General features: G+C 48.1%; 6 protein-coding genes across 6 annotated transcripts; 1 reads left to right on the top strand and 5 right to left on the bottom strand.

Annotated features, from left to right (window-relative positions):
* Nucleotides 1–75: 75 nt before the first annotated feature.
* N7529_001708 (ATP12 ATPase F1F0-assembly protein) lies at nucleotides 76–5,669 on the bottom strand (the record flags this gene model as incomplete). Its single annotated transcript, XM_057237239.1, has 7 exons — nucleotides 76–846; nucleotides 905–1,258; nucleotides 1,309–2,693; nucleotides 2,746–3,918; nucleotides 4,170–4,212; nucleotides 4,531–5,300; nucleotides 5,393–5,669. 7 exons carry the CDS (start codon nucleotides 5,667–5,669, stop codon nucleotides 76–78), a joined length of 4,773 nt encoding a protein of 1,590 aa, XP_057101926.1.
* An 868-nt stretch (nucleotides 5,670–6,537) lies between these two features.
* On the bottom strand, nucleotides 6,538–8,472 carry N7529_001709 (glycosyltransferase family 2 protein; the record flags this gene model as incomplete). The annotated part of the gene is made up of 4 exons (XM_057237240.1): nucleotides 6,538–6,651; nucleotides 6,974–7,265; nucleotides 7,508–8,377; nucleotides 8,435–8,472. The coding sequence occupies 4 exons, from the start codon at nucleotides 8,470–8,472 to the stop codon at nucleotides 6,538–6,540; spliced, it is 1,314 nt and encodes a 437-aa protein (XP_057101927.1).
* A 4,644-nt stretch (nucleotides 8,473–13,116) lies between these two features.
* N7529_001710 (SSH4 family protein) lies at nucleotides 13,117–14,136 on the bottom strand (the record flags this gene model as incomplete). Its single annotated transcript, XM_057237241.1, has 2 exons — nucleotides 13,117–13,922; nucleotides 14,049–14,136. 2 exons carry the CDS (start codon nucleotides 14,134–14,136, stop codon nucleotides 13,117–13,119), a joined length of 894 nt encoding a protein of 297 aa, XP_057101928.1.
* Nucleotides 14,137–14,715: 579 nt separating this feature from the next.
* On the top strand, nucleotides 14,716–17,201 carry N7529_001711 (uncharacterized protein; the record flags this gene model as incomplete). Its single annotated transcript, XM_057237242.1, has 2 exons — nucleotides 14,716–14,790; nucleotides 14,856–17,201. The coding sequence occupies 2 exons, from the start codon at nucleotides 14,716–14,718 to the stop codon at nucleotides 17,199–17,201; spliced, it is 2,421 nt and encodes an 806-aa protein (XP_057101929.1).
* An 807-nt stretch (nucleotides 17,202–18,008) lies between these two features.
* N7529_001712 (NADPH:quinone oxidoreductase family protein) lies at nucleotides 18,009–19,086 on the bottom strand (the record flags this gene model as incomplete). The annotated part of the gene is made up of 2 exons (XM_057237243.1): nucleotides 18,009–19,001; nucleotides 19,054–19,086. The coding sequence occupies 2 exons, from the start codon at nucleotides 19,084–19,086 to the stop codon at nucleotides 18,009–18,011; spliced, it is 1,026 nt and encodes a 341-aa protein (XP_057101930.1).
* Nucleotides 19,087–19,572: 486 nt separating this feature from the next.
* Nucleotides 19,573–20,605, bottom strand: N7529_001713 (Clr5 domain-containing protein; the record flags this gene model as incomplete). The annotated part of the gene is made up of 2 exons (XM_057237244.1): nucleotides 19,573–20,419; nucleotides 20,478–20,605. The coding sequence occupies 2 exons, from the start codon at nucleotides 20,603–20,605 to the stop codon at nucleotides 19,573–19,575; spliced, it is 975 nt and encodes a 324-aa protein (XP_057101931.1).
* Nucleotides 20,606–22,609: the final 2,004 nt, after the last annotated feature.

The following is a 22,609-nucleotide window of genomic DNA, read 5'->3' on the forward strand; positions in this document are numbered from 1 at the left end:
TCTTGTACAAAAAGGCATGGCAAAATGCTTCGTGAAATGAAATATGCAAACTTATTCTTCCTCCTTTTTCTTCTATCAGAAGATATCCTCTGATTTGCTCCAATCTTTCGCATCTCGCGACTCCCAGTACTTTCCATTATGGGCCCAGAATTCCTCACCAGTGACAGCACACTTGTCACGAGTGAACCATTGCGGCGAGTAGATTTCGCCGTTGGTGTCACGATCTCTGCGCTTAGAACGCTGTTTCTCTTCAACGCGGTGCTTCTCATCAGCAGCGAGTGTGTATTCACCATCTTCCATGGCACGCTGATCGGGTCGCAGTCTGGTATCCGTGGGAGGTAACCATTCCTTCAAGCCGTCGGGCAGAGCGTTAAGGGTGATGACGAAGGGGGTCAAATTGAAAGGAATGCCGGTAGGACGTTCATGAGCTTGCCAGACCAGGAATGTCTTGGCGGACTCAGGGTCTTGACCGGAGACCGGCGCCTCGAAGCCGGGGGTGTGACGGGCGTAGATCTTGTCGTTCCAGCGGCCACCAATACTCCATTTCGGGGAGCCTTCGCTGTCGACGACCTTACCTGTCACCTGGTAGGCGGATGAGGCTTTCCAGCCTCGCGGCTTGAAGTCGAGATAGCAGACTTCGCCGGTGGTCCAGTTCTTGATTTCCATCAAACCATAATTGTCTACGGTAGGGTTACCAGTGATGATACCGATGACAGACGAGGTAACCTTCTTCCAAGTGTAGAGTTCTTCGCCACCAGAGGAAGGGCGCAGCTTTAGGAACCATGTACCCAGCAGGTTGATGTCGAATGATTTGCCGTAGAATTTGGACTTGAGAGAAGATTCGCCCTGAAATAAAAACGATTAGCTATTGTACAGAGAGAAGCCTGAAAGCAATCGAACTTACCCAGTAGTCCCATTTAGGCGACTCAGCCCACGCCGCACCAATAGGTGGGTGGTGGCTGACCTGTTCCACAAAGAATCGGTACCCCTTGTCTGGGCGCACGTACTCAAAGGTCTCACCCAAAAGAGGATTGAAAGGCTTAGCCACACGACCGATGGTCGAGGCATACTCACTTGCGGCGTACGAGGCGACATATACCAGACGTTCCATTGAATCGGTCCGATCGGCAGCGATATCAAGGAGATCGGTGTACTCAAGATCTTCGGCCACACGTTGAAGAAGCGAGGTCGGTTCGTTGAAGGACACCGGAAGGGTCATCTTCGTCATATCCTTTCCGATCATGGATTTCAGAATACCCTGGCAAAGTTAGCAATGAAAAAGAGACAAGTGAGCAAACAGATATTTACCCATAGGGAAATCTTGGGCCGGTCGTCGGCGTCCATCTTAAGTCGCTGCCTCACTGGCTCCTCGTAGCCCTTGAAGGAGGGTGAAATGATGGTAGACTTGACAGCTCGGAGCTCAGCACTTTCATCTCTCGGTTCTGCCGTCTTATTGTCTTCAAATTTATTGAAGTCCTCCACCTCAATTTCACCAGCATCAATGGCATCGAAGAATTCCTCTCCATCCGACTCTGAATCACAAAGGCTGCTGATTTTAGAATAGGTGGATGGGTTGCGACTGAGAGCCGGCTTTGTGGATGGCTGTTGAACAAGCTGCTCTGTTCCGTCACCAGTCTCAGGAGCCTCGATTCCAGTTTGGCTGGCTTCCAGGCTCTGGTTCTCTGTTGGCGCTTGAGATGGCCCAGCACCGATGGAGCGACTACTTCCAGTTGCACTCTCCAAGGCCTCCTTGAGAGCCTTCTTGGTTCGCTTCCGTTTCTCCTCAGATTCGCCCATCTTGGATTGCAGTTCCTCATGCTCGCGAGCCACACGGGCCATGCTCTCTTCCCACATCTGGCGAATTGACTCTTCTCTTCCAAGACGAGATTGCCAATAAGAGTCTCGGTCTCGTGAGATCTTGAGCAGGTTCTGCACCAGACCCTTAAGACTGCTGACTGCAGCTTCATAGGCGCCCAGGGCTTGCTCGAGGGCCGGATCCGCGATAGTCATTTCGGGATTCTTGGCTTTCTCGTTTTGCAAAGAGGCAGCGACATTTGCAAGGAGATCCAACTGGAGCTTCGCAGACTGAGCGGTGATATTCATAGCATCCTTATCAGTGGCAGGTATTTCGTTTTCATGACTTGAACCATAGTCGACAAATTCATCTTCTTCGCCCTCTCCATCGGGCGCAGTCGTCACTTGACTAATTACTCGATTCATGTCGTTAGGGGTACTACTCGGGTCATAGGAACCGCCATATGCGGAGCTGTCCTCGTCTCCAGTTGGTATATCAAGAGTGGTGCGGGATGCATATGTGCTCAGCCTTGTGCCAGAGCTGCTGGCACCACCCAGAGATGGGGGAGCCAGGCCCTTGGTGCTGAGCCTGTGAGAAAGTCCAGATTCTGATGGCGTATCCGCAGGACGTCCTTCTGTTTGATCGATCTTAGCCTGACGGAGCACTTCTGCGTTCTTTGACCGTTGCCTCTCTTCTTCCTTGGCTTCGTCCTTGGACCACTGGATAGCATTGTTGAGCGACCAGAACCACCGCTTAGCCTCCACAACATGGTTGGCTTTGAGATGGTACTTGACAGATGATTTGCCGTGGATTTCAAAGCGCGTTTTGTCCTGAGCATCCATGTTAAGTCTAGCAATTTTCATGTTGATCGCTCCGCGACAGGCAGATCCTGCATCGTCTGTGGCAATCGTCAGTAGGATTACATGGAGATAAAATCCATCTGAGCTTACCTTGGTGCTTGTAATAACTCAAAACTCCATCTTCCAAGACAAACCAGCGCAGCTTGTACCCAGTAGTATAATTGGTCCACTTCTTGAGATACCCTCTCATTTCACGGGCATCCTTGCCGGCCAAAGGCGCATCACCAATCGACACGCGGCCGGAAAGTCCTTGAGCATTGCTATTACCAAGAATAGCCTTCTCCTGGATTCCACGCTGAGCAATAGCAGCAGCGGGAGATCTCTTTAAGAGAGCCCGGATCTTGTCATCTTTAGTAACATCCTGTGGAAGCTTCCCTTTCTTATCGCGACGGAAAGGATCTGCGCCATGCGTCAAAAGAATCTCAATAAGCTGCGCATCTTTATTTCTTGCTCCCTCATGAAGAAGGGTACCCCCAGACTGGGAGGTCGTCTGGTCGGTGACAAGCTCGTAGCTATTCACGTCCATAATCCCCTCGACGCGGGGCTCTTCCAATAAAGCCTCCAAGTTTTTGTAATCCGCGTTCGAGATCAGGTTCTGGATTTCCTGATTCTTGCTATCGATGAAGAGGGACCGCGCAAGCTGAAGCTGTTGGAAGATTTCAGGGGTACGGGCCATATCGAGCGCCGTCTGGCCGCGATAGTTGACAATAGAATCATTGATAGACGGCCTGTTCAGCAATTCGCGAACCAACGGACCCCGACCCAGCTGGGCCGCAATGTGCAGTGGCGTATTTCCATCCCGGTCCCGTGAGTTGATGTCTTCTTCCTCCGCGGCCGACAGTACATATTCGACGATCTGGGGCTCGGCACACTGCAGCGCCAGGTGGAGGATGGTCGTGCCGCTGAGGGCACTTGCGCCCTGCGGGTTATTAGTGTCCTTTATAGCCTTGGAGATGGCGGTGGTATCCCCGCTGCGCAGGATCTCGAAAAGACGAAAGGTGCGGACGGACTGTTCAAGCGACATGCTGCCAGTCTCCATTTGGGAGAGAGAAGGCAGTTCGCCCAGTGTATCCATGTTCTCAGTGTGTTCCTCGATGACTGGGGGTGGGCTCGGGTCTTGGGTTTGTTTGCGACGGTTGAGGCGGCTGCTGCTGCTGCGGGCGTGTCTCAAGGAGGTTCCATTCGAGGAGGCGGCCGAGCTGTTATCGTTGTCGTCTTCTTTGTCCTCGGTTTTAGACTTATCGCGGTGGAGGAGGGAAAGTGCTATGGCACTTTTAGAGCGTTTGTGCCTGAATGATGATGGCATATTAGTATGGTCATTCACATGTGAATACGCCCACGGTCCGTGGGCAAATCAAGCCAAGTCTCGAATACAAGATTGTAGACACTGGGTAACCGAAGAAGCAGGAATATCCAGGGCATATAAGCCACTGACGAAGAAGGTGCAGTTCCCTTTCCCAAATGCCACAGTCATGGCGCAACTTGAACCATGGGTTCAATTGTTATAGACTCACCCTTCTGGTCGATCCGACATTCTGATGCCTCAGTACCAGTACTCTTGTGTGTATTAATTCTGTACTCTGTACTCCGCACTCAAGTTAGAACTTGCTCAGAACTTGTGTTCAGAACTGTTCGAAAAAGGTGGGAAGAATTTGGGGAGGTCCTCGGGCCTTCTTTGGGGGGCAAATGATGATGATCTCCGCCTTGGCGAGGGTTCGATCGATCGCGATAATTTTTGGTGACGCAGGGAGTCAGTTCAAACATAATGGTGTAATACATGCCTTTGCAAGCAAAGGTCAGACCTGTTAAGGTCATCTAGATCTATGATACAGCAATATACAAATGGGGCGTTATCTATCTAGTCTCTCCACTGACCAGAACCACAACACTACCCAATTGACGTTTCAAGTCCTCCTTGCCAACATCGTGGGTGTCTTCAACTTCACCCCACATGTTGGTCTGCCAGGTCACCTCCAAGCTCGACGCCTCAGCTGCCTCTTCGATACCAAACTTCTTCGTCCCAGGTCGTTGAATGTGACGGAAGTTCTCACTCCACTCCACCAACAGCCGAACTGCGATAAGAAGACTCTTGGAAGCAAGGATTCCGCGCTCAAGGCCAGCCAAGTCATGTGCCGACAGCTCAGAGACCCAGGTGCAGATGCTATCCTTAGTGGCCTTGGGCTGAGATAGGGGCAGGATACTCTGAGTGTCCAAGATAGGAATGATCTCGAGACCAGGCCAGACCTTTGTAGACAAGTGGCTCATGATATTCTGGGCGATTCTCGTCTGAATCTCGCGCAGAGTCTCAGTGGGTGTTCCGTCGGACTTTCGATCCAAGGCGTGGACTTCCCGCTCCGGTTCCCAGCAGAGTAGAGTGTCGGTGTCCAAGTAGCGCATGGCAGTCTTGATAATCTGGTCTCGGGTGGTAGTGTCGCCCTTGGCATCTTCGAGAGCGATATCTGTGGCGCGGGCGGCGAGGGAGGTCATGGGGATGAGATGGCTTTTGAGGGCCTGCTGGGCGGAGGTCATCACGTCCCATTCCAATGCGACGGCATGGGCGAGGTGAGGCTTTGTAGAGGGGATGGATAGAATGTCTTTGGTGGGTGTTCTCACGGGTCGCTTGTCAAGCAGGACCTGGTATTCACCTGGATGACCCGGATACGAATTAGCTCATTTTGTTATCTCCAAAAGGCAAAGCTTTAACAAGAGCGGCAGTCAACCCTCAATCCAATCATACCTTCCTTTCCGTGTACATGAACATCCTTCCAAAAGCGCTTCTTGAGCGCATCGGTGAGCTTGGGGGTGGTTCGTGGTAATTCAGCCTCGGAAGCTGTAGAGTTTACGTCTTTTGACTCTGAGGGCTGCTTGGACTCTGGTGCAACGGGGGCCTTGGGAGGAGGGCCTTGGGCAGTGATGGGGTGCGCAACCGCGGATCTGAAGGGAGATGAATGAATGTGTCGACATAGTGAGACGGAGCGACGGGAGAGCTGCGGTAGTGCAGCACGGAAAGACATTGCTTAGTGTTTTCGTAGCAGTATGTATTATGAAAAAGAGGGAAGCAAAACAAGAAAAGAAAGATGGAAGATGGTGGTTCCTGGATGCAGCACAATTAATTGTTGAACCTGGAACTTTTTGGCCGAATGTCTTGGCTCGGCCCCCATGCGCCACATCGATTTGTTCTTATCGACACGATATAATTCTATAGATCTACTTTACTTGACTATAATTTATTTGCAGATCAAATTGCATTGACTCTCGCTTTTTCCCTCCTTCTTTTCTTTTCTTGCAATTGAAGCCCTGTCCTTGTTTTAGGCCGAATCCTCTGCACTATTGCATCACACCAGAAGGATTATTGCTTAAGCATGTTGAACGTATCCCTGATATTGCGTGAATTCCAATCAATTAGCGATTATCTGCATTTTGGAAACAATGAAAACATTAAAACCAACAAAGCCTCGATCAAAATACCGCCCTTGCATCTAAAAGACTTTCAAAACAAACCCAGGGGAATCAAACCAAGTGAATTCAAGAGACGCAAAGAACAAAACGAGCAAAACGACGATATCCGCCCATGCTTTGTAATTTACAATAAGAAAGAGGAAATGGCCTCGATTAAGGCTGGTCATTGACCGGATCACAAAAAAAAAGAAAAAGGAAGAAAAGAAAAAAACACGCCAAAAGGTCGAATCTGTCGGTATGGTTGGTATTGGGATCTCAAGATTCACAATTGCAGTATCAATATACCACTTGAATCACACAAAGGCACATCTATAAAATAGAGGATTGTCGTCACGGCATTTCATCATGAATATAAGCCAGTCAAATCAATGGACGGCAGAGTCCTGTTCCCAGGACTGTGGTAGCGAGACCACCGGGTTTAACTCATTTAATGAGATATTGGGGGTAATACGGTTGCTTCATTCGATCAGCATCCGTTCGCTTCTTCATACGCTCGGCGTCATAATCGTCAGCGCCGTCACGGCTACCCCATGTGGTCTAGAAAGAAAAGTCAGCGCAGCTCTCGGACTTGAAAAGTAGAAGGCAACCATATCGAAAGAGAAATCGAGATAAAAAAAACGTAAAAAAAAGGGAAAGGTTCGCACGGAACAATAGTGGGTAACGGGCTGTAAGAAGAAGAAATCGAGATCAAAGCGTTGTGATGCTGGATTCTCATAGGTAAAAGAGGAAAATACGGGGGAAGGAGGGGCTGCGCTTGGATGCACATGCATTGGACCCGCAGATAAGAAATCAAAATTGGGAAAACGAGTAGAAGAGAAAGAAGACGAAGGAGAGGAAGAAGATGAGATTGAATACATACCACATTCAATGTCATAACGGCATACATCTTAATTGCCCCGTGGAAATATCCAAATAGAATCGATACTGGCAGCAACAGTACATCCACGGGATATCGAAGATAATGTCCCAACAGCTTAATCCACTTGCTGGTAAAGATCCAAATGTAAAGGGCAGTCATGGAATGATCATGTAGAGATTCTCCCCACGATCCAGTAGCCTTGTGGCACAACCAAACAAGTAGCAAGTCACCCAGCAGAGCCGGTGGTGACAAGGTGGTCAAATGAACCGCATAGGCACTCCAAGGCTGACGACTAGGTAAGAAAAAGAAAATGTTAGCCGCTGCAGATGGATTTCTTTTTGTGTGTCTTTCTGTCTTGGTTTCCTAATTAGGCCTGAAGCCTATAAAATTCGGACCCAATCAAAGGTTGACTTTTTGATCCGATCAAAAAGCCGAAGCATGAAGACGTGTGGGGGAATAGACAACAGAGGCCAATAGCCTAATAGACCAATCGGACAGAGCAAAGAAAGAAACCAAAGAAATTGTTGCACTTACTACCAAATGTGCTTCTCGTGAAACATGGAAGTCAGATTACTCCGCCAATTGCTTCTCGACCAGCGGGCGCATTGCTTCAAGAACCGAGGGTTATCCTCCAAAGTAGTCAGTACCTCCGCCTCCGGGTGGTACTGCATATAAGTTTCCCAACCATGCGAAACCATCCAGCGAGTGATAAAGTTATCATCGTCGGCGTTAAGTTGGTACTTCCTAAACCACCATTCCTCATTGGTGAAAGCGTACGTGAAGCCCTCGTCCTGTAGAATTCGCGTGCGATACGCAACCGTCCGTCCCGACATGCAGGGAAGTCCACCGTCGATATGGGTCGTTGCGCCGCAGTCGAAGTTGCGACGTTCCAGGTACAGTGCACCAAGGAAGCCCCAGAGTCGCTGTGAGAGGGACAGTTCAACGGCACGACGCAGTCGCTGGCAGGTGACTACACCGCCATATTTCTCGTCCTTTTCGAAGGGGGCCAGAATCCAAGGGAGGAGAGTCCGAGGCCAACTCACGTCGTCATCGGCTAGAAGCGTGATGGCGGTTCGGACCTCGGGAATAGCTCGGGTCATTTGACGACGCTTATTGGGGTGCATGACTGTGAAGAGACGGATTCGGGACTTAAATGCTGGCATCGCACTTAACATTTGTTCGGCCTTCTTGCGATTGGCCTCGATGGTCACCAGGAGCAATTCGAAGGGTTTATTGTCGAGAATTGTCCGTATCGTCTCCACCAGTTCATCACCACAGCCATCTAACGATGGGATAATCACGGTAACGTCTTGGGATGTCAATTTGGGGTTTTCTGGAGGTGGAATTGGTTTGAATGTCCAAAAGGAGAAGAGGTTCAGCACGAGGCGGGTGTAGCGATAGACACTTTTTGATTCAGTTAGCTCTCCACGAGGTCAATTCACCCTCATTCCCAATACTAACAAGAGTGCGATGAATGCTCGCAGAAACGGGAATGCCATGATTGGATTTGGTTTTTTATTATATAACTCTCAATTCCCCTAACTCGTTTTATACCCCAGTTTGTTCAATTGGGTTCCCGGAGCTATTGCTTCGGGATTTTTCAAGGGTAAAAACGAATGTCAAGGAGGCAAAGCTTCCAATCCAAGGGGAAAAAAGGAAAGAAAGGAAAAAAGAAAAGAAAAGGTAATTCGATCTGATTGAAGGGAACGAGAGGTTAAAGTAGGAAGAGAGAAAAGGCAGCACATGCGAACTAAAAAAAAATATATACCTAGATTGTAATATAAAAAAGAATTAATATCAAAAATCATAATAAAAAAAAACAGATATAAAAATGAAGAAAAATGAAAATAAAAAATGAAAATAAAAAAAACCACCAGCAAGCTCTCCATTGTCGTTTCGAGAGTGCTGCATGGTAGTTTTGCCTCGTGCGTCAGAGACCCTGGATCTAGATGAAGGTCAGTCGTAAAGTGGAGAGCGGGATTAGCAGCGGCCCATGCTGATGATTATGACTAGTATATATGGTATGGTATTGAATGGATATTCTCTATTTTCTATTCTGTCTTCTCACTGCTATAGTTTACACATATTCATTGACATTCGATATGTTGAATTCATTCGCCAGGTGATAGGTATACATCTATGTGTGTAGATTAATATGTGCTTACACAGTAGCTATCTTGGGTATGCAATGCCGATGAGGGAATACAATGCCGATGGAGGCAACTAGGGGTTTGCGTATCGCGTAGGAGTTCTCGTTAGGTTGGATCATTTTCTTGTTTTTGAAAAAATCTACTTTTACTTTTACCTGTGCTTAGAATGTTAAAGATAATATTATTACTATATAATATTACTATATGATACATTCTACGAGACCACGGGCAAATTTAGGTTGAGAGGAGCAGCGATAGATACCTGCTGACAAGGTTCTTCGAAGCGATAAATGCTTCGGGGGATACTTCGGTTGCAGGTACTATGCATCTACCTTATACTAGATTCGTACTGTATTAGAGCGTTATGCTGACTATAATCCATGTCAATGTGCATATAAATACAAAGCCTTCCTATATTGTATTTATATTATTATCTCCGGCAAAAAAAGGCAGGAGAACATATCCGATCATGCACGCGAGGATAGTTCCATTACTGGTGCCCGGGCAAACCGGCCGTTAGCCGAACGTGTGGCTAGCCTGCCTGGCCTAGGTATTTTGGTATGCTTTGTTTTCTGAGACATTGATGTTCATATTAATGTTCATATGTATTTTGATACGAAGGCATATTATCCATTTCCATCAGCTTCTATATATGCTTTTCTATTATCTTCCTGTCGCTTTGGATTCATCCTAGCTAATGATTTGTGGAACAAATGATTGCGACACACTTTGCAGCCCACACTCTTTAGCGTGCAAAAGTACGTGAAATAAATGAAACTCTTATTAATTCTGCGAATATCAAATCATGCACATTGGTCGGAAGAAACTACCTGTAACTTGACGGTTAGTCAGAATCTAGTAGTCCCGTACCCGATGGTACAGACCATAACGGTAGGGTATTATACTAGTCATACAAGGTACGTTAGTCTACTCCATACCAACATTTATCCTAACCAAGAAACCGAGTAATCCTAGTGGCGATCAAGTGTAACAGCTTAGGTGGGGCAGACAATAATGCGATAATAGATTGCCTGATCGCGCGCGGTTAGAGGTGGCGTGCGAATGTAAATCCCGATCACGAGTCATTCAGGAATGTAGATCAAAGCGTTTGGATGATATGCTAGGGAAGGCAGTTATTGGATTTTACGATTTGTCTCGCTATATCCTAGTACCTTGTATACTAGTATACTGATTACTGACTATAAATGCCGCCTATAGCTACATACGTACCTCTATACATATGTACGGAGTACATGTGGGTATAAATAGTCGGCATATATCTATATTCAGAGCCTAGACACCACAGACTATGTCGTCTACTCTTTTCAGACATCTACAGCCAACAGGGGTCATGATTGGTAAGGGCCATTTATCATCTTCCTTTCAGAGAACCGGCGCCAGCGTCGCTTTGGCGTCTAAGTATCTCCATTTATCCAGGCATACACTCATTAGTAATGCGCTAAGTACCATATAGTATCTCACTCCCTCTATATGTATGTGTATGTATACTAGTCGCATACTAACAGGATACAGTTTTAGGTGGAGCACGGCTGAAGTATCCATGGGAATGCAGCTGCAGAAGGCCGAATGTGGATATTTGACCTGAACTCACATACAACGGACGCGACGAGGGTACTCCGTCGGTACTTTAACCTTTTTACAATATTGCTCCTCTACCTACATTTGTATCTCTATTATTGGTATACTATCATCTTACATGGAGCTTAGACCGTGAGTCCTCACATTTACCCATACATCCATTTCTCTCTTATGATACGATTTGCCGGCCGATTCGACCGGATCACGTCTTGGGGTGAAACGGACGCGTTATCTCGGGCTGCACGGACTTCCAGGGCCCATAACCCGCTTGCTCCACCGAGACCAGGAATGGGCGGAGTTTTGTCTTTTTGTCTTTGAAAGAAACAAGGACAGTGCGCTCAGAGGGCATGTGTTCAGAATCAAAAGGATTATACACCCAAACTCGGTTACTGGCTATATTCACCGGGAAAGTGGAATGGAAGTGGAGCGACAATTTAAAACACTGATGTGGACGGAGTGGATAGATACTCCCCCCAGTCCACACAAATGCAGTCGAACAATACTAACCATCAAATATCAGAGAAACTGGTTGGGGGCCAAACGGGAATCGTCTGTCACGGGAAAAAGGGGCGATGACATGCAGGTCGATCCAGTTCCCCTCTTCGAATGAAAACTCACTACCCATATTAATTGTATGTAGTATTCCACTAGTGACGGAGTATATAGTACACTAAGATCAAAAAGGATTCATTTGCATTTATTAAGCCATCCTTTCTATTGCCTTTTTCAGTCAACAGAAATACAGATCGGCCGCTCTAACTTTGGGTGGATCCCACAAAGGTACACTTCAGACAAACCTATCGTTATACTACGGAGTCCAATATGATTCTTGGCTGATCAGGGTGAAATCACATTACCAGAGTGCATTGCATACACTGCACAATATAGGCAATTATGATCCTCCAGCCGCCACGGGAAAGGTCAGCGTACACGTTGTCCACATCCACTTGATCCACCATCAATGCACGATCTGGCAACGGCTGCAACGACCATGTATAGTATCCAATGGACCGAGTACAGACGTATACTCCTGAGTACAGAAACTACCTAAAGGACTGTGAATATCCCAGATGGGTAAAGGTATTACTCTAGCCGCTCTCTGATGGGTTAGTTGCAGCACAGGGCTTTGGTGGCTTGGCTTCTACTGCAACCATCGCTGGTAGCCTCGGGATAATCACCGAGTTCTCCACTTCGACGGGTGCGTAATTCCGATACTGTATTGATATTTATTTTTCTATTCTGTATCGGAAAACCGAGAAGCGGCTTCTCCATTTAGAGAATGTATAACCAGATCGTGCTGTGGGAGGTAGAGCAACGTTGGAATGAGCCCTGGAGTGATGACTTTCCAACCAATTCCTATAGGAATGACAAAACCTGATTCAAATGACTCGGGCCTCTCCTGCGGCTCTAACAGCTTCCAACAATACGAACTTGTAGGTAGACGCATCGCTTACGGGCTTATAGCATCTAAAAAAAGGAGCTACTGAGCGCAGGCTTATCTGGTACTTTCATGGCTTGCCGTCAGTGCGTTTTCGGTGCATCCGAGGCAATGAATCTGTCCTTTTGGTTAGCCTTCTTTCTCTTTCGTTCTTTCTTAGCAGAGACGGATATTACCCGTGAGAATGTCAGTCCGAGAACAATCCATGCCAATACGCCCCCAATATCCATAAAACTCGAAACACGTACGTTGTTCATATGCATCACGACCAACATTGCAATGCTCTCGGCGCAGCCTGACGTCAACGCAAACCGATTCTCGCACGTTCATGCACTTCATGCACTTCGGGGTAGACGGAACCCTACGGAAAAAGGCAGAGGTCCAACCAGAACTGTAGCAACCGTCGTCGCAGCGGAAATGCATCTCGTGCTTCCCCCCGGGCCACTAATGCACTGCAGTTACTAGGCATAGGGTGGATGCGGCCGAAAACGGATGTGCCAAATTATACCTTTTCTAGAACCCCATGCTCGTGCTACTCGTTTACGCCATGCATGTGCCTCCGTGGACTCAGGCTTTCGCCGTTGAAATAGGCTGTGCCGTGTATAGTTACAACGTAGTATTCTCATAGTGTCTTTCGAATTTCGAATTCTAGTTTTCAATTTCTGGCGTCTTGGCTTTATATGCCTTTTTAGGGGTTATGGTGATAGAACAAAGCCCTAGTTATACCCGAAGGACATGTGAATACAAAAGATACTTGATATCACCCATCTTTCATGGCCAGTTCGATATCTACATAAGTGACCTTCGATTTATTTCAATATTGAAGAGTTCAGAGCACGAAAAAGCAAACATAAAAGCTATACTACCAAGCCACCCATCAACATGAAACATAAACTCAGCCCTATCACATATCGACTTGGAAATTTGATATGAAGTCAACCCGCATTCAAACAAGCCTATTGGGGCCTCCAGAGCCAACCTGCAGGGTCAAAACAAGCCTCAAATTTGACGCCACCGAACAGCCCAACTGCCGCATAGAGGTCATAGTCCCCTTCCAATCCCTCGACACCCCCATCTTCCCCATCGACCTCCTCATGCAGGTTCCACCCAGACTGTTCAACACCTTGTCGAGTAAAGAAGACATCCACGTTACATTTATCTTTGTTGCTATAGCCAATCTCAAACCTCATCCCAATTCCAACCGTCTCCCCGACCTGAATCGGACGCGTAAAGTCCTTACCCCCATAGGAATCATTTACAAAGCGACACCCATCATCTGAAAACACCCCCAAACCCCCACGCTCCCAACCAGGCGATCTCCAACTCGGATAAGGCTGCGCAACAAACCCAAGCGAAATGCCCGCTGGATCCCCTCCAAGCCCACCCCGCAACTCCTCCACCTTAACCTCAAAGTAAATAGTCTTCTTGACCTCAGTCACTAGCGGTGAATCCTTCATAGCAAAGTAAACAGGTAACTGCGACAGAACCACACAGTCCGTGTTCGCGTCATGGCTACGTGCTTTCCAGCGGCCGCACGAGACCGCCTGGACCTCGCCGTTCAGCTCGCGCGGGTGCACAGGGCGTAGGTCGTGAATTTGGACGCTGTGGTAGACTGCATCTGAGGGTATGGTGGGGAGCCAGAGGGGAATTTGATTGCAGAAGTCGTGGGCGCGCTCGGCGTCGTCTGCGGAGGCATTCCCCGTGCCAGAGGTTAGATAGCCGGTTATTGGGGGTGGGGGAAGTGGGTTGTGTCTGGGACGGCCTCTTGCCAGTTGTGGTATGGGGGTGGTTGTCCTTGTCCCGAATGTAATGATTCTGATGCGTCATAACTTGGCGGGAGATCTTGGGTCATGATGGACTGACGCGTTTTTGTTTTATGTTGTGATACCCCGGTTTTTTGTTAGATAGTGGATCGCAGATGGTTTGATTGCTGGTGTCTGGTGTGAAGTGAAGTGACTCGAAGTAAGTGTAAGCATGATGGAAGTTAGAGCACTGGCAGTTCAGCCTTGGCAATTAGCCGCTTGGTTTCAGATGCACGATACATTTGGAATTTGACTATATTTTGATTTGATTCGAGAGTTGGACCTGAATCTTATTAGCATGGAAGTATTTGTTTTGATCTATAGATCTACAGCTCTGATATGCTTATATGTACACATATATGTATAGGAGTATATAACTACATATGTAGTGATGCCCACAGTAAACACATCACAAACCTAAGAATAGGAAAATATGCAGGTTTCAGTCGCAACTGTTCACTTAGTGGCGGATTTTGGAATTCGCTTCAATTCTCGACTGTTTCTGTGTTCGCTTTTGCTTTTTCTTTGCTTTTTGACACTTCATTCAGGCCTTTGGGCTTTTTTGTCCTTCGCTTTCAATTCTTTTTTTCCTTCACGCTTTATATGCTCAATGTTTCACGATTTACCCACTGGACTACAATAGAGTCGAGTCCAATGCCATTCGCTTGATCTCAGCTCTACCTTGCATTCGTTTATTTCATCTTTCTTCATCTCACATTCGTTAAGCACTGGGTCGCATATTAATTTTTCCAAATGTCGGTCGATCCGCCCCGCAGACGACGTCGATCCTCGATTTCTGAGCACATTCAACGAGTGTTCAAGTCCGATGTATGTGCACCCATCCCCCTTTCATAAGGAGCTTGAAGTAATCCTCGAAGAAACGAAATACCCAGTTATATGGCGAATTCATTCCTCCAATCCCTGTCGTGGCCCGGGAGGCTCCAGGTCAGGGGGCGGATAATTCCAATACGAGGCACTCCTTATACAATGAGAGCCCCAGCTCAGTTTCCTACTCTCCCATGAACTCACGTTTACCCTCCACTGGTACACCCGGCTCTAGTCTATCGGTTGCGCCCAGGCCCGTGGGAGAGGACACCCCCACAAAAATGACATCCTTAGCAGGCCACGAGGCTGAGATTAAATCTCTAACGCCGGGCAAAACGCACAAAAAAGAGAAGCGGGTGACTAGGCGGCTGGAGGCCGAGAGAAAAGAGCTCGAGAAGCGTTTGCTCGCACTCGAGGATGCCCAGAGCAAGACTGACCCCAGAGCCCATGAAAGGGACTCGCGCCGTCTTACCAAGAAACAGCCGGTGAGCACCTCGAGTAGATCCTCCAGCGCGAATGCGGAGCGACCCAAGTCGTCAAGTGGATTTTCCTCCATCTTCAGGCGCTCGCGTCGCAATTCAGCTTCGAGCGACTTCGACTTTCAATCCGCCGAATTCAACAAGCTTCGAACAGACACAAACCCGCCATCGTTGCCTTTGACTCTACCTGAAAGGTTTGGGACAGCCATCACCAGGGAGCTCCAATCCAAGCATGGTACGGCACTGAACCTATCTGCTACCAGCAAGATGGCCAACCCGGCGCAGAGTCGTCTACTCCATGCTACGGCCAAGTCCGATGATCTCCGCGAGAACTGGAAGATGGCTGAAGCTTGGAAGGCAAAGGATGGCCGGGAGGGGCATCGATCGGTGTCTGAACAGCTGAGTGGTCGGTCCACGATAATCGCTCGAAATAGCGAGACAGCAACCAGCTCAGCCACGGATGATCTGGACCGCGAGCTATTTTCGGCTGCTCTCAAGCATGACAGGAAAAGCCTCCCTGCGCCAGAACTTTCTTATGATCGTGTGAATCGTGACCGCGCCACCAGGGCTACTAGTATGCCGATCTCGCAAAACCAGGCTGGCTTTTATCAATCGTTCAATCCTGAGTCAACCCCAAGTCTTACCACACGTCAACCGGAGGTAGCCGCTTCAGAACCCCCAGGTAGTGTGATCATTTCGCCTGTCGCCAGGACTTGCCAGCCGCTCAACCCAACTCATTCGAGCCCGACAGGCAATCTTGCTAGAAGAAGCCGAGTGGACCCCTACCCACGAACATATAAGTCATCTCCTCTTGCATTGAACCCTGCAGTCGAGCATGGGTTGGCCCAAAAGGATAAGGAAACCAATATTTCCAAGCCATTGACGTTGCATAACCCCAACCAACAAACCCAATTGCAATCTCAATCATCTGCTCTACCTCATGCTGAAGATCGAGGAAGAAGCCGACTGCCCGTTGCATCGTCGAATGGCGCTCCGCGGACTTCGAGCCGGTTCAAAGAAAACTTCCAAGATTCGCCTAAACTCGAGCCACCCGAGATCCCTGTCAAGAGCGATCGACGAAGCCAAGAGAACTGGAGAACTTCGACCATGTCTACCGATACGCTCAGGGACACCCCATCATCTTCACTCCAAGTGGGAGTCCGATCTCCTTTCCACGCCGGCAGCACATCGCCGGACGCACGGAGCAGCCGAACATCCAGAGACATGTCTGATTCCACATACGCTGTTCCTCAGCGGTCTCCCCAGCGAGCCCCCCGCGCTTCACAGGACACACCAGGCAACATACGAGGACCGGGAGGATTTATCCCCAGCCACAGCCACAGCCGCACCCCATCCCACAACTCTTCTCACGACGGCCAATCCAACTACGACACCGCTGACGAAGAAACACCTGAATCTCCAAGTTTCCCACGTGAACCAATGCCACCATCAAACCCCAACCCTTCACCCCTGGAAGCGCCCATCCAAGAACCGGAACTTCCCATCAGCCGACCCATGCAACCCAACCTCCCTGACCAAACCCGCAACCCAATAACCATTCTCAAGCGGCGCTCCCAAAAATCAAAATCAAGCCGCAAACCCCCCATCGCCAAAATCTTCGTTATCTGCTGCCGCTGCAAATACTGGCATGACCTCCCCTCAGAAGTCTACGCGCGTCTCGCCTACCCCGAGCGCCTCAATGAATCCAAACCCAGCCCGCGGAGGAACAACGACCGCAAACCTGCTGGCTCCCGATCCTTGTCCTTCGGCCAGCTCCCAGCTGCGCATGCTGCGCATGGCTCGGACGGACTGGATCTCCGGCCTGCGCCACTTTTGCCGAGGAAGGTTTCTTGTTGTTGGTGTGGTCATAACATGAGTCGGACTTGTTGTGAGGGTTGGACTGCTGTTGTTGAGCTGCGGGAGCGACATCATTGATTTGAGTCTGATTCTATTGGTCGGTGGTTATGAATACAGATCGACTTGGTTGATATGATGTTATGAGTATTTTTTTGAGCTTTGGATATCATTCATAGCTGATTTTTGTTGAATGAAATGTAACGAGTATCATGTCATACCAAATGTTCTCCATCATTATCGGGTAGAATGATCTCTCTTGCCTCTCGATACCAATTATTATATCCCTATTTCTCCCTCTTAGAGATGTGTTGAGAGTTGTATAGTTCCAATTTCCACCATCTAGGGCTCCCAGGCCTGGAAAGTGGCTGACTAAGATTACACGGGACCCTCTAATATTTTTCTTCGAAATATTTTTCTTCTTCCTTTTCCACTTTCACCTCTTTGGACATTCACAGCACACAGAATCTTAATGTTGGATTCTTGTTTTCAAAATCAAAACCAGGGCTTTGGGCCATACTAACAACAGTCATCGATACAAATCCCCCTCCTTCGCAACTTCGCAATCCAGCTGTCCCGGTCCAATTGGATACACTCAAGGGCTCTCCTCGGAGAACAGTCACCACAGCGCCGCGTCTTGTGGCCGTGACCGACTGGAGCTGGATTGTGAGTCGGGTTCTCTTCGGGGTTCTCGTGTTTTATACAAGTTGCCAGAGCAATAAAGGGCCTTCATAGTTCATGTTATACTTGCTCGAGTCTTTCCTTCGGGAATTTCACTTTGTCTACGAGAGCATGACTCCTTGCGCACTACATTCTCTTATATATTTATATATATACATACATTGTGTATATGAATCGAAATCTATTCAACGTACAATATGTTCAGACTCACAGCTTACTCTTCGCCTCTCCAATGACATTCACAACCACCTTGCCCCAAGTCTCTCTGCCACCAAGGGCCTTCAAAGCCCGAGGCACACTCTCCAAACCAACAAAGTTCTCATCCTTGAACGCCGTACCCTTAAATTTGCCCTGACGAACAAGATCAAAGATCCCGCCCCAAACCTCCCCAACAGTCTCCGTCTCAAACTTCGCATATTGCCCCCAATGCAAGCCGACAATACTCACATTCTTAAGCAGCACCCGATTCAACGCAACCTTCTCAATCTTGCCAGCCGCAAACCCAATAACCAGCAACCGCGCATTCCACGCAACACACTTCAAACTCGCCTCAATCATCCCAACGGGATCATAAACGATATCCACTCCAGCAGCACCATTTCCCGTCCTCTTCTCCTTACACAGCTTCTTGACAATCTCAGGCCAATTCTTATCCCCATAATCAACCACATAATCCGCCCCGAACTCCTTGGCAACCTCCCTTTTCCTCTCCGTCCCAGCAGTAGCAATAACAGTCGCCCCCATAGCCTTAGCAATCTGCACAGCAGCAAGCCCCACTCCACCCGCAGCAGCATGCACAAGAACCCAATCACCAGCCTTAACCCCAGCACGGGTAACAAGGCCACCGTAAGAGGTGGGCGCGGTAACGAACAACCCAGCCGCATCTTCGAAGCTCCATCCCTGCGGCACGGGGAGCAGGGTCTGTTCAGCGGCTAGGACGTGCGTAGCGTAGGCGCCCTGTGTTGCGCCGAAGACGCGGTCACCGACTTTGAAGCGCGGGTTGGGCGTGCTGGGGGTTGCAGTGATTGTGCCTGCAAACTCGGCGCCGCCGATCCATGGGAGGGGCGGTTGGTGTTGGTATTTGCCTTGGATTTGGAGGATGTCGAAGAAGTTTGTGCCCGCGGAGTGGATCTCGATGAGGTATTTGTCGGCTGGCGGGGTTGGGGTTGGGACTTCGGTTACTTTTAGGTCCATGGGGCCCTAGGATTGGGTTAGTTTGGGATTCTGGAAGGTGGTTGTGTAGGGGTCGTACTTTGACGTATTCGGTGATTTGGACGGCACGCATTTTGGCGGATGGGGGTGTCGGTAGATGTAACGAAGGAAGTGGAAATGGAATTATGATAGACTCAAGAATCAATTAAGCAATTCGAGGAACGTCAACAGTGTCAAGACTAACGAGTGAAAGTGGAAGATGAACAGCTATATGAGGTTTCCCCGCAAGATGCCGAGGTTCCTTTTCGGATAACTCAATGCTTGGCGAACACTGAGGATTAGGTACATACATCGTTATGTATGTTGTAGTCTACAAATCTATGTTATCTAAATATCTGTGTTTCAAAATATAGTAAAGCCTGCATGGTTCTATAAAGTACAGATTATCAAATTGAAGATATCAATATATACAGTTTCCTTTTCATCCAGACTCCCCCAAAAAGCAAACACCGGGTATGACAAACAAAACAACCACCCATATTTCACACAAAATCAAAAGGTATCACAGGTATTTATAGTATATAGAAACAAGAAAAGAGAGAAAAGAAAAATGGGAGGCTTAATAGCCAATGCCAGGAGGTTTCTGATCATAGTTATGACCCATATAAGGCATGATAGGAGCACACATCACAGGACGAGAACCAGACTGAGTTGAAGAAGACACCATAGGATGCATCTTCCTGTCTTCCCGACCAGGAACCGGATGACCATGCATGTCATATTGCAAGGACATAGCCCGACGCCAGTTCTTGTCATAATGGTACTCTCCGTCTGGGTAAGGGTACTGAGTCTGGTAACCCTGTCCAAGAGGAAGGTAACCATTGATTGAAGGGTTCATGGGAGCAGCGGACCCCTGCACACCAGAAGGAGGGGTGATGGCCTCAAAAGGCAACGAGTACCACTGAGCCGGGTTGAGGCCGTAATCAGCGGAGACGGAGCGAGGGGGCCAGGCGATGCCGGCAGTTGTCGTGCCGGGGCTGGGGAGACAGGATTCTGGTGAAAGTGGGTAGGCGGAATTGCTGTATGGGGCTACTGAGGAAGTGTTGAGAATGAGACCTTCACCGACGGGAGAGGTGTGACCAGGTTGCTCGAAAGAGGTGGTTGTTGGGCTTTGGTCTGGGTAGATGGAGCGGTCTGCGGCGACGACGTGCTCGCCGGAGGGACTTGGGGTGAGTTGTTGGACCATTGGGGAAGACCATTTCCTGTCTTCTGGAAGGCCGTAGATGGATTGAACGGGCCAGTCGTGACGGGGTTCTCTTTGCAATGAAGGGAGTGGTCTTTGGATTGAAGGCTTTCGCTTCATGTCTTCTGGCTCGTCGCTTGAAGAAGCGTGGCTCTTCTTTCTACTTTGACGAGATGGCTTTGTTACTCGCCATTTCTTCAGTCTGCTTCGTAGTTGGGTTTCACTGTCTAGGTGTTAGTTCAAGATCAATATGTCCGATATCGATATTCCCATCAACTCACCTTGGGTTGAAATCATCGGAACGAATCTGTTTGATGACCTGTTTCAATGGCCATTCTTCTTCCATATACAACTTTGCGATCAAGGCTTTCTTCTTTTCCCATACGTCTGATGAGATGGAAGTCTTCATATCCAGATAATATTGGGACTGTATGATACAGTGCCAGACCGTTTCAAGACAAGGGTAGGTAGAGTCGATGTATGATAGAATCAACTATCCAATGTATGATTAGAAGCAAGAAGGAAAATCAGAAGACAGGAATCGGGCGAGACCAGTTATAAGTAAAGAATAAGAGAGTGGAGAATAGATAGTTGCAGTGAGAAGAGAGAGAGAGAGCGAACAGGTCCGGGGAGGAGGGTAAATTATAATAAGAGTTGTTTAATCCGGACTATCTCCATTGTCCACCACTCATTTCCTCCACTTCCACCTTTTCCCACCTTTCCACTTTCCACCGCCTAGCGTGGCGTCCGTCGATCATGAACGAGATTTGCAGCGATGGAGAGATACTTTGGAAAAAGTGGATATAATTTGGCGATCCTCTCAGTCATTTTTTACTCCAAGTGGATCTCCAATTGACACTTGGGTGGAATAACGCTACAATCTGCCAACAGGTCTCACTATTCCAAGTCCAGTGCTTGGCGCAGACAAAGCACATTGGATTGGATTGATCACCTCTGAGTCTGTATGACAGCTTATCGTTTCTTGCGTTGCTTTCTTCTTTCGTTGCTTTTTTGGTTGTTGCTCTGTTGCTCGCTCTACACAATAATTTCCAACTAACCCCAATTATAGTTGTAACATATCATCGGTCTTTCTTCCTTGACTGGAATTATATCCTTTCCGGTTCAGGTCCAACCAAACCCGGAAGGAACCCGGGCCCAACACGACAGTCATACGGAAACACATGGCTTATGCAGTTAGAGTGATTTCCTTTGCATAGGGTCCAGCCTAGCCCTAGCCTTACCCATACAACCGTTTTCCGAACCAGATAAGCCGGATGTGTGGACTCCTCTCGTCCGCGGAGGTACAGATCTCTCTCTATGGCCGCCGATCCTGCTCGGGGATTGAGGGGATGAGGCGGTTCCTTCACCGGACATCTTCCCAAAAGAAGCAGAACCGTTGAGAATTCCAAACTCTTTCCAATGGAGAAAGAGAAAACCACATGTGTAAATTGCGATCACATCATGTGGCCATCTAACACTATCGACCGAGGCGCCCAAATGGCTGGGATTAGAAAAACACACCTTTTATTATTATTATTATTATTTTCTTTTTCTTTTTCTTTTTCTTTTTCTTTTCTTTTTCTTGTCTCCAGACCCAGACCGGAGCAAGGACCATCTAGGATTAGGACCCAGGACATAGGACCACAAGGCACCGAGACCGAACTGAATCCGCTAAGGCAGATGGTGTTTGAGCTAGTGATGGCCTCCTCTTGGCTCAAACCAATAATATCAACCCCCGTGGAGAACCAGTTCGTGTGAGCGCCAACCGATCTCGCAAATTGATCGCCAACGATCTGCCCGGGTCCTCAATAGTGGATATTATCAAACTCCACGGTTGATTTCCGGAGACACTCCCTAACGTGTCTGGTTTTAGTACTCCGTACGGAGTCTACAATATTGTATGGAGTAGCAATATGGTACAATCATATTTTCCCTACAATGCACGGTCCCGCAATTGTCCATGTCCTTGCACCTTTTCTCCACGAGCCTCTGCCAATCACTCCTCCACAAAATGTGTTTCGCCCTGCATATGTCACATCTTTTTTGAAACTGCAGAACGTGCCAATTGCCTTGTTTTTTTTTTACAGTATTTTGTGAATTTTCGGCTTTGGCTCTAGGATCTGAGATATCTTCATCTGAACGCATGAACCATGGGTGACAATCTTCACGCCACTTTGCGGGAAATGAGAATTTGGAGAAATGCCGACCTCGCACGTTTTTTGATCTATTGAATTTCTATGTAAGTGTCATTTCCTGGTTGTGGATCCGAAAATTATCTCTTTGTTTTTATTTCGAACTGATTAATTAATATTTTATGACCCGGGCGGGTTGACCTTTGAAAGCTGAACCTGAGACAGGGATGGCATTCGACTTCTACATCCGCGTGCCTCTGGTGAAGCTTAGTTCCCTTGAC

The sequence above is a fragment of the Penicillium soppii genome, assembly GCF_028829465.1.
Source record: "Penicillium soppii strain IBT 18220 chromosome Unknown utg000002l, whole genome shotgun sequence".
In the NCBI taxonomy this organism is placed as follows: Eukaryota; Fungi; Ascomycota; class Eurotiomycetes; order Eurotiales; family Aspergillaceae; genus Penicillium; species Penicillium soppii.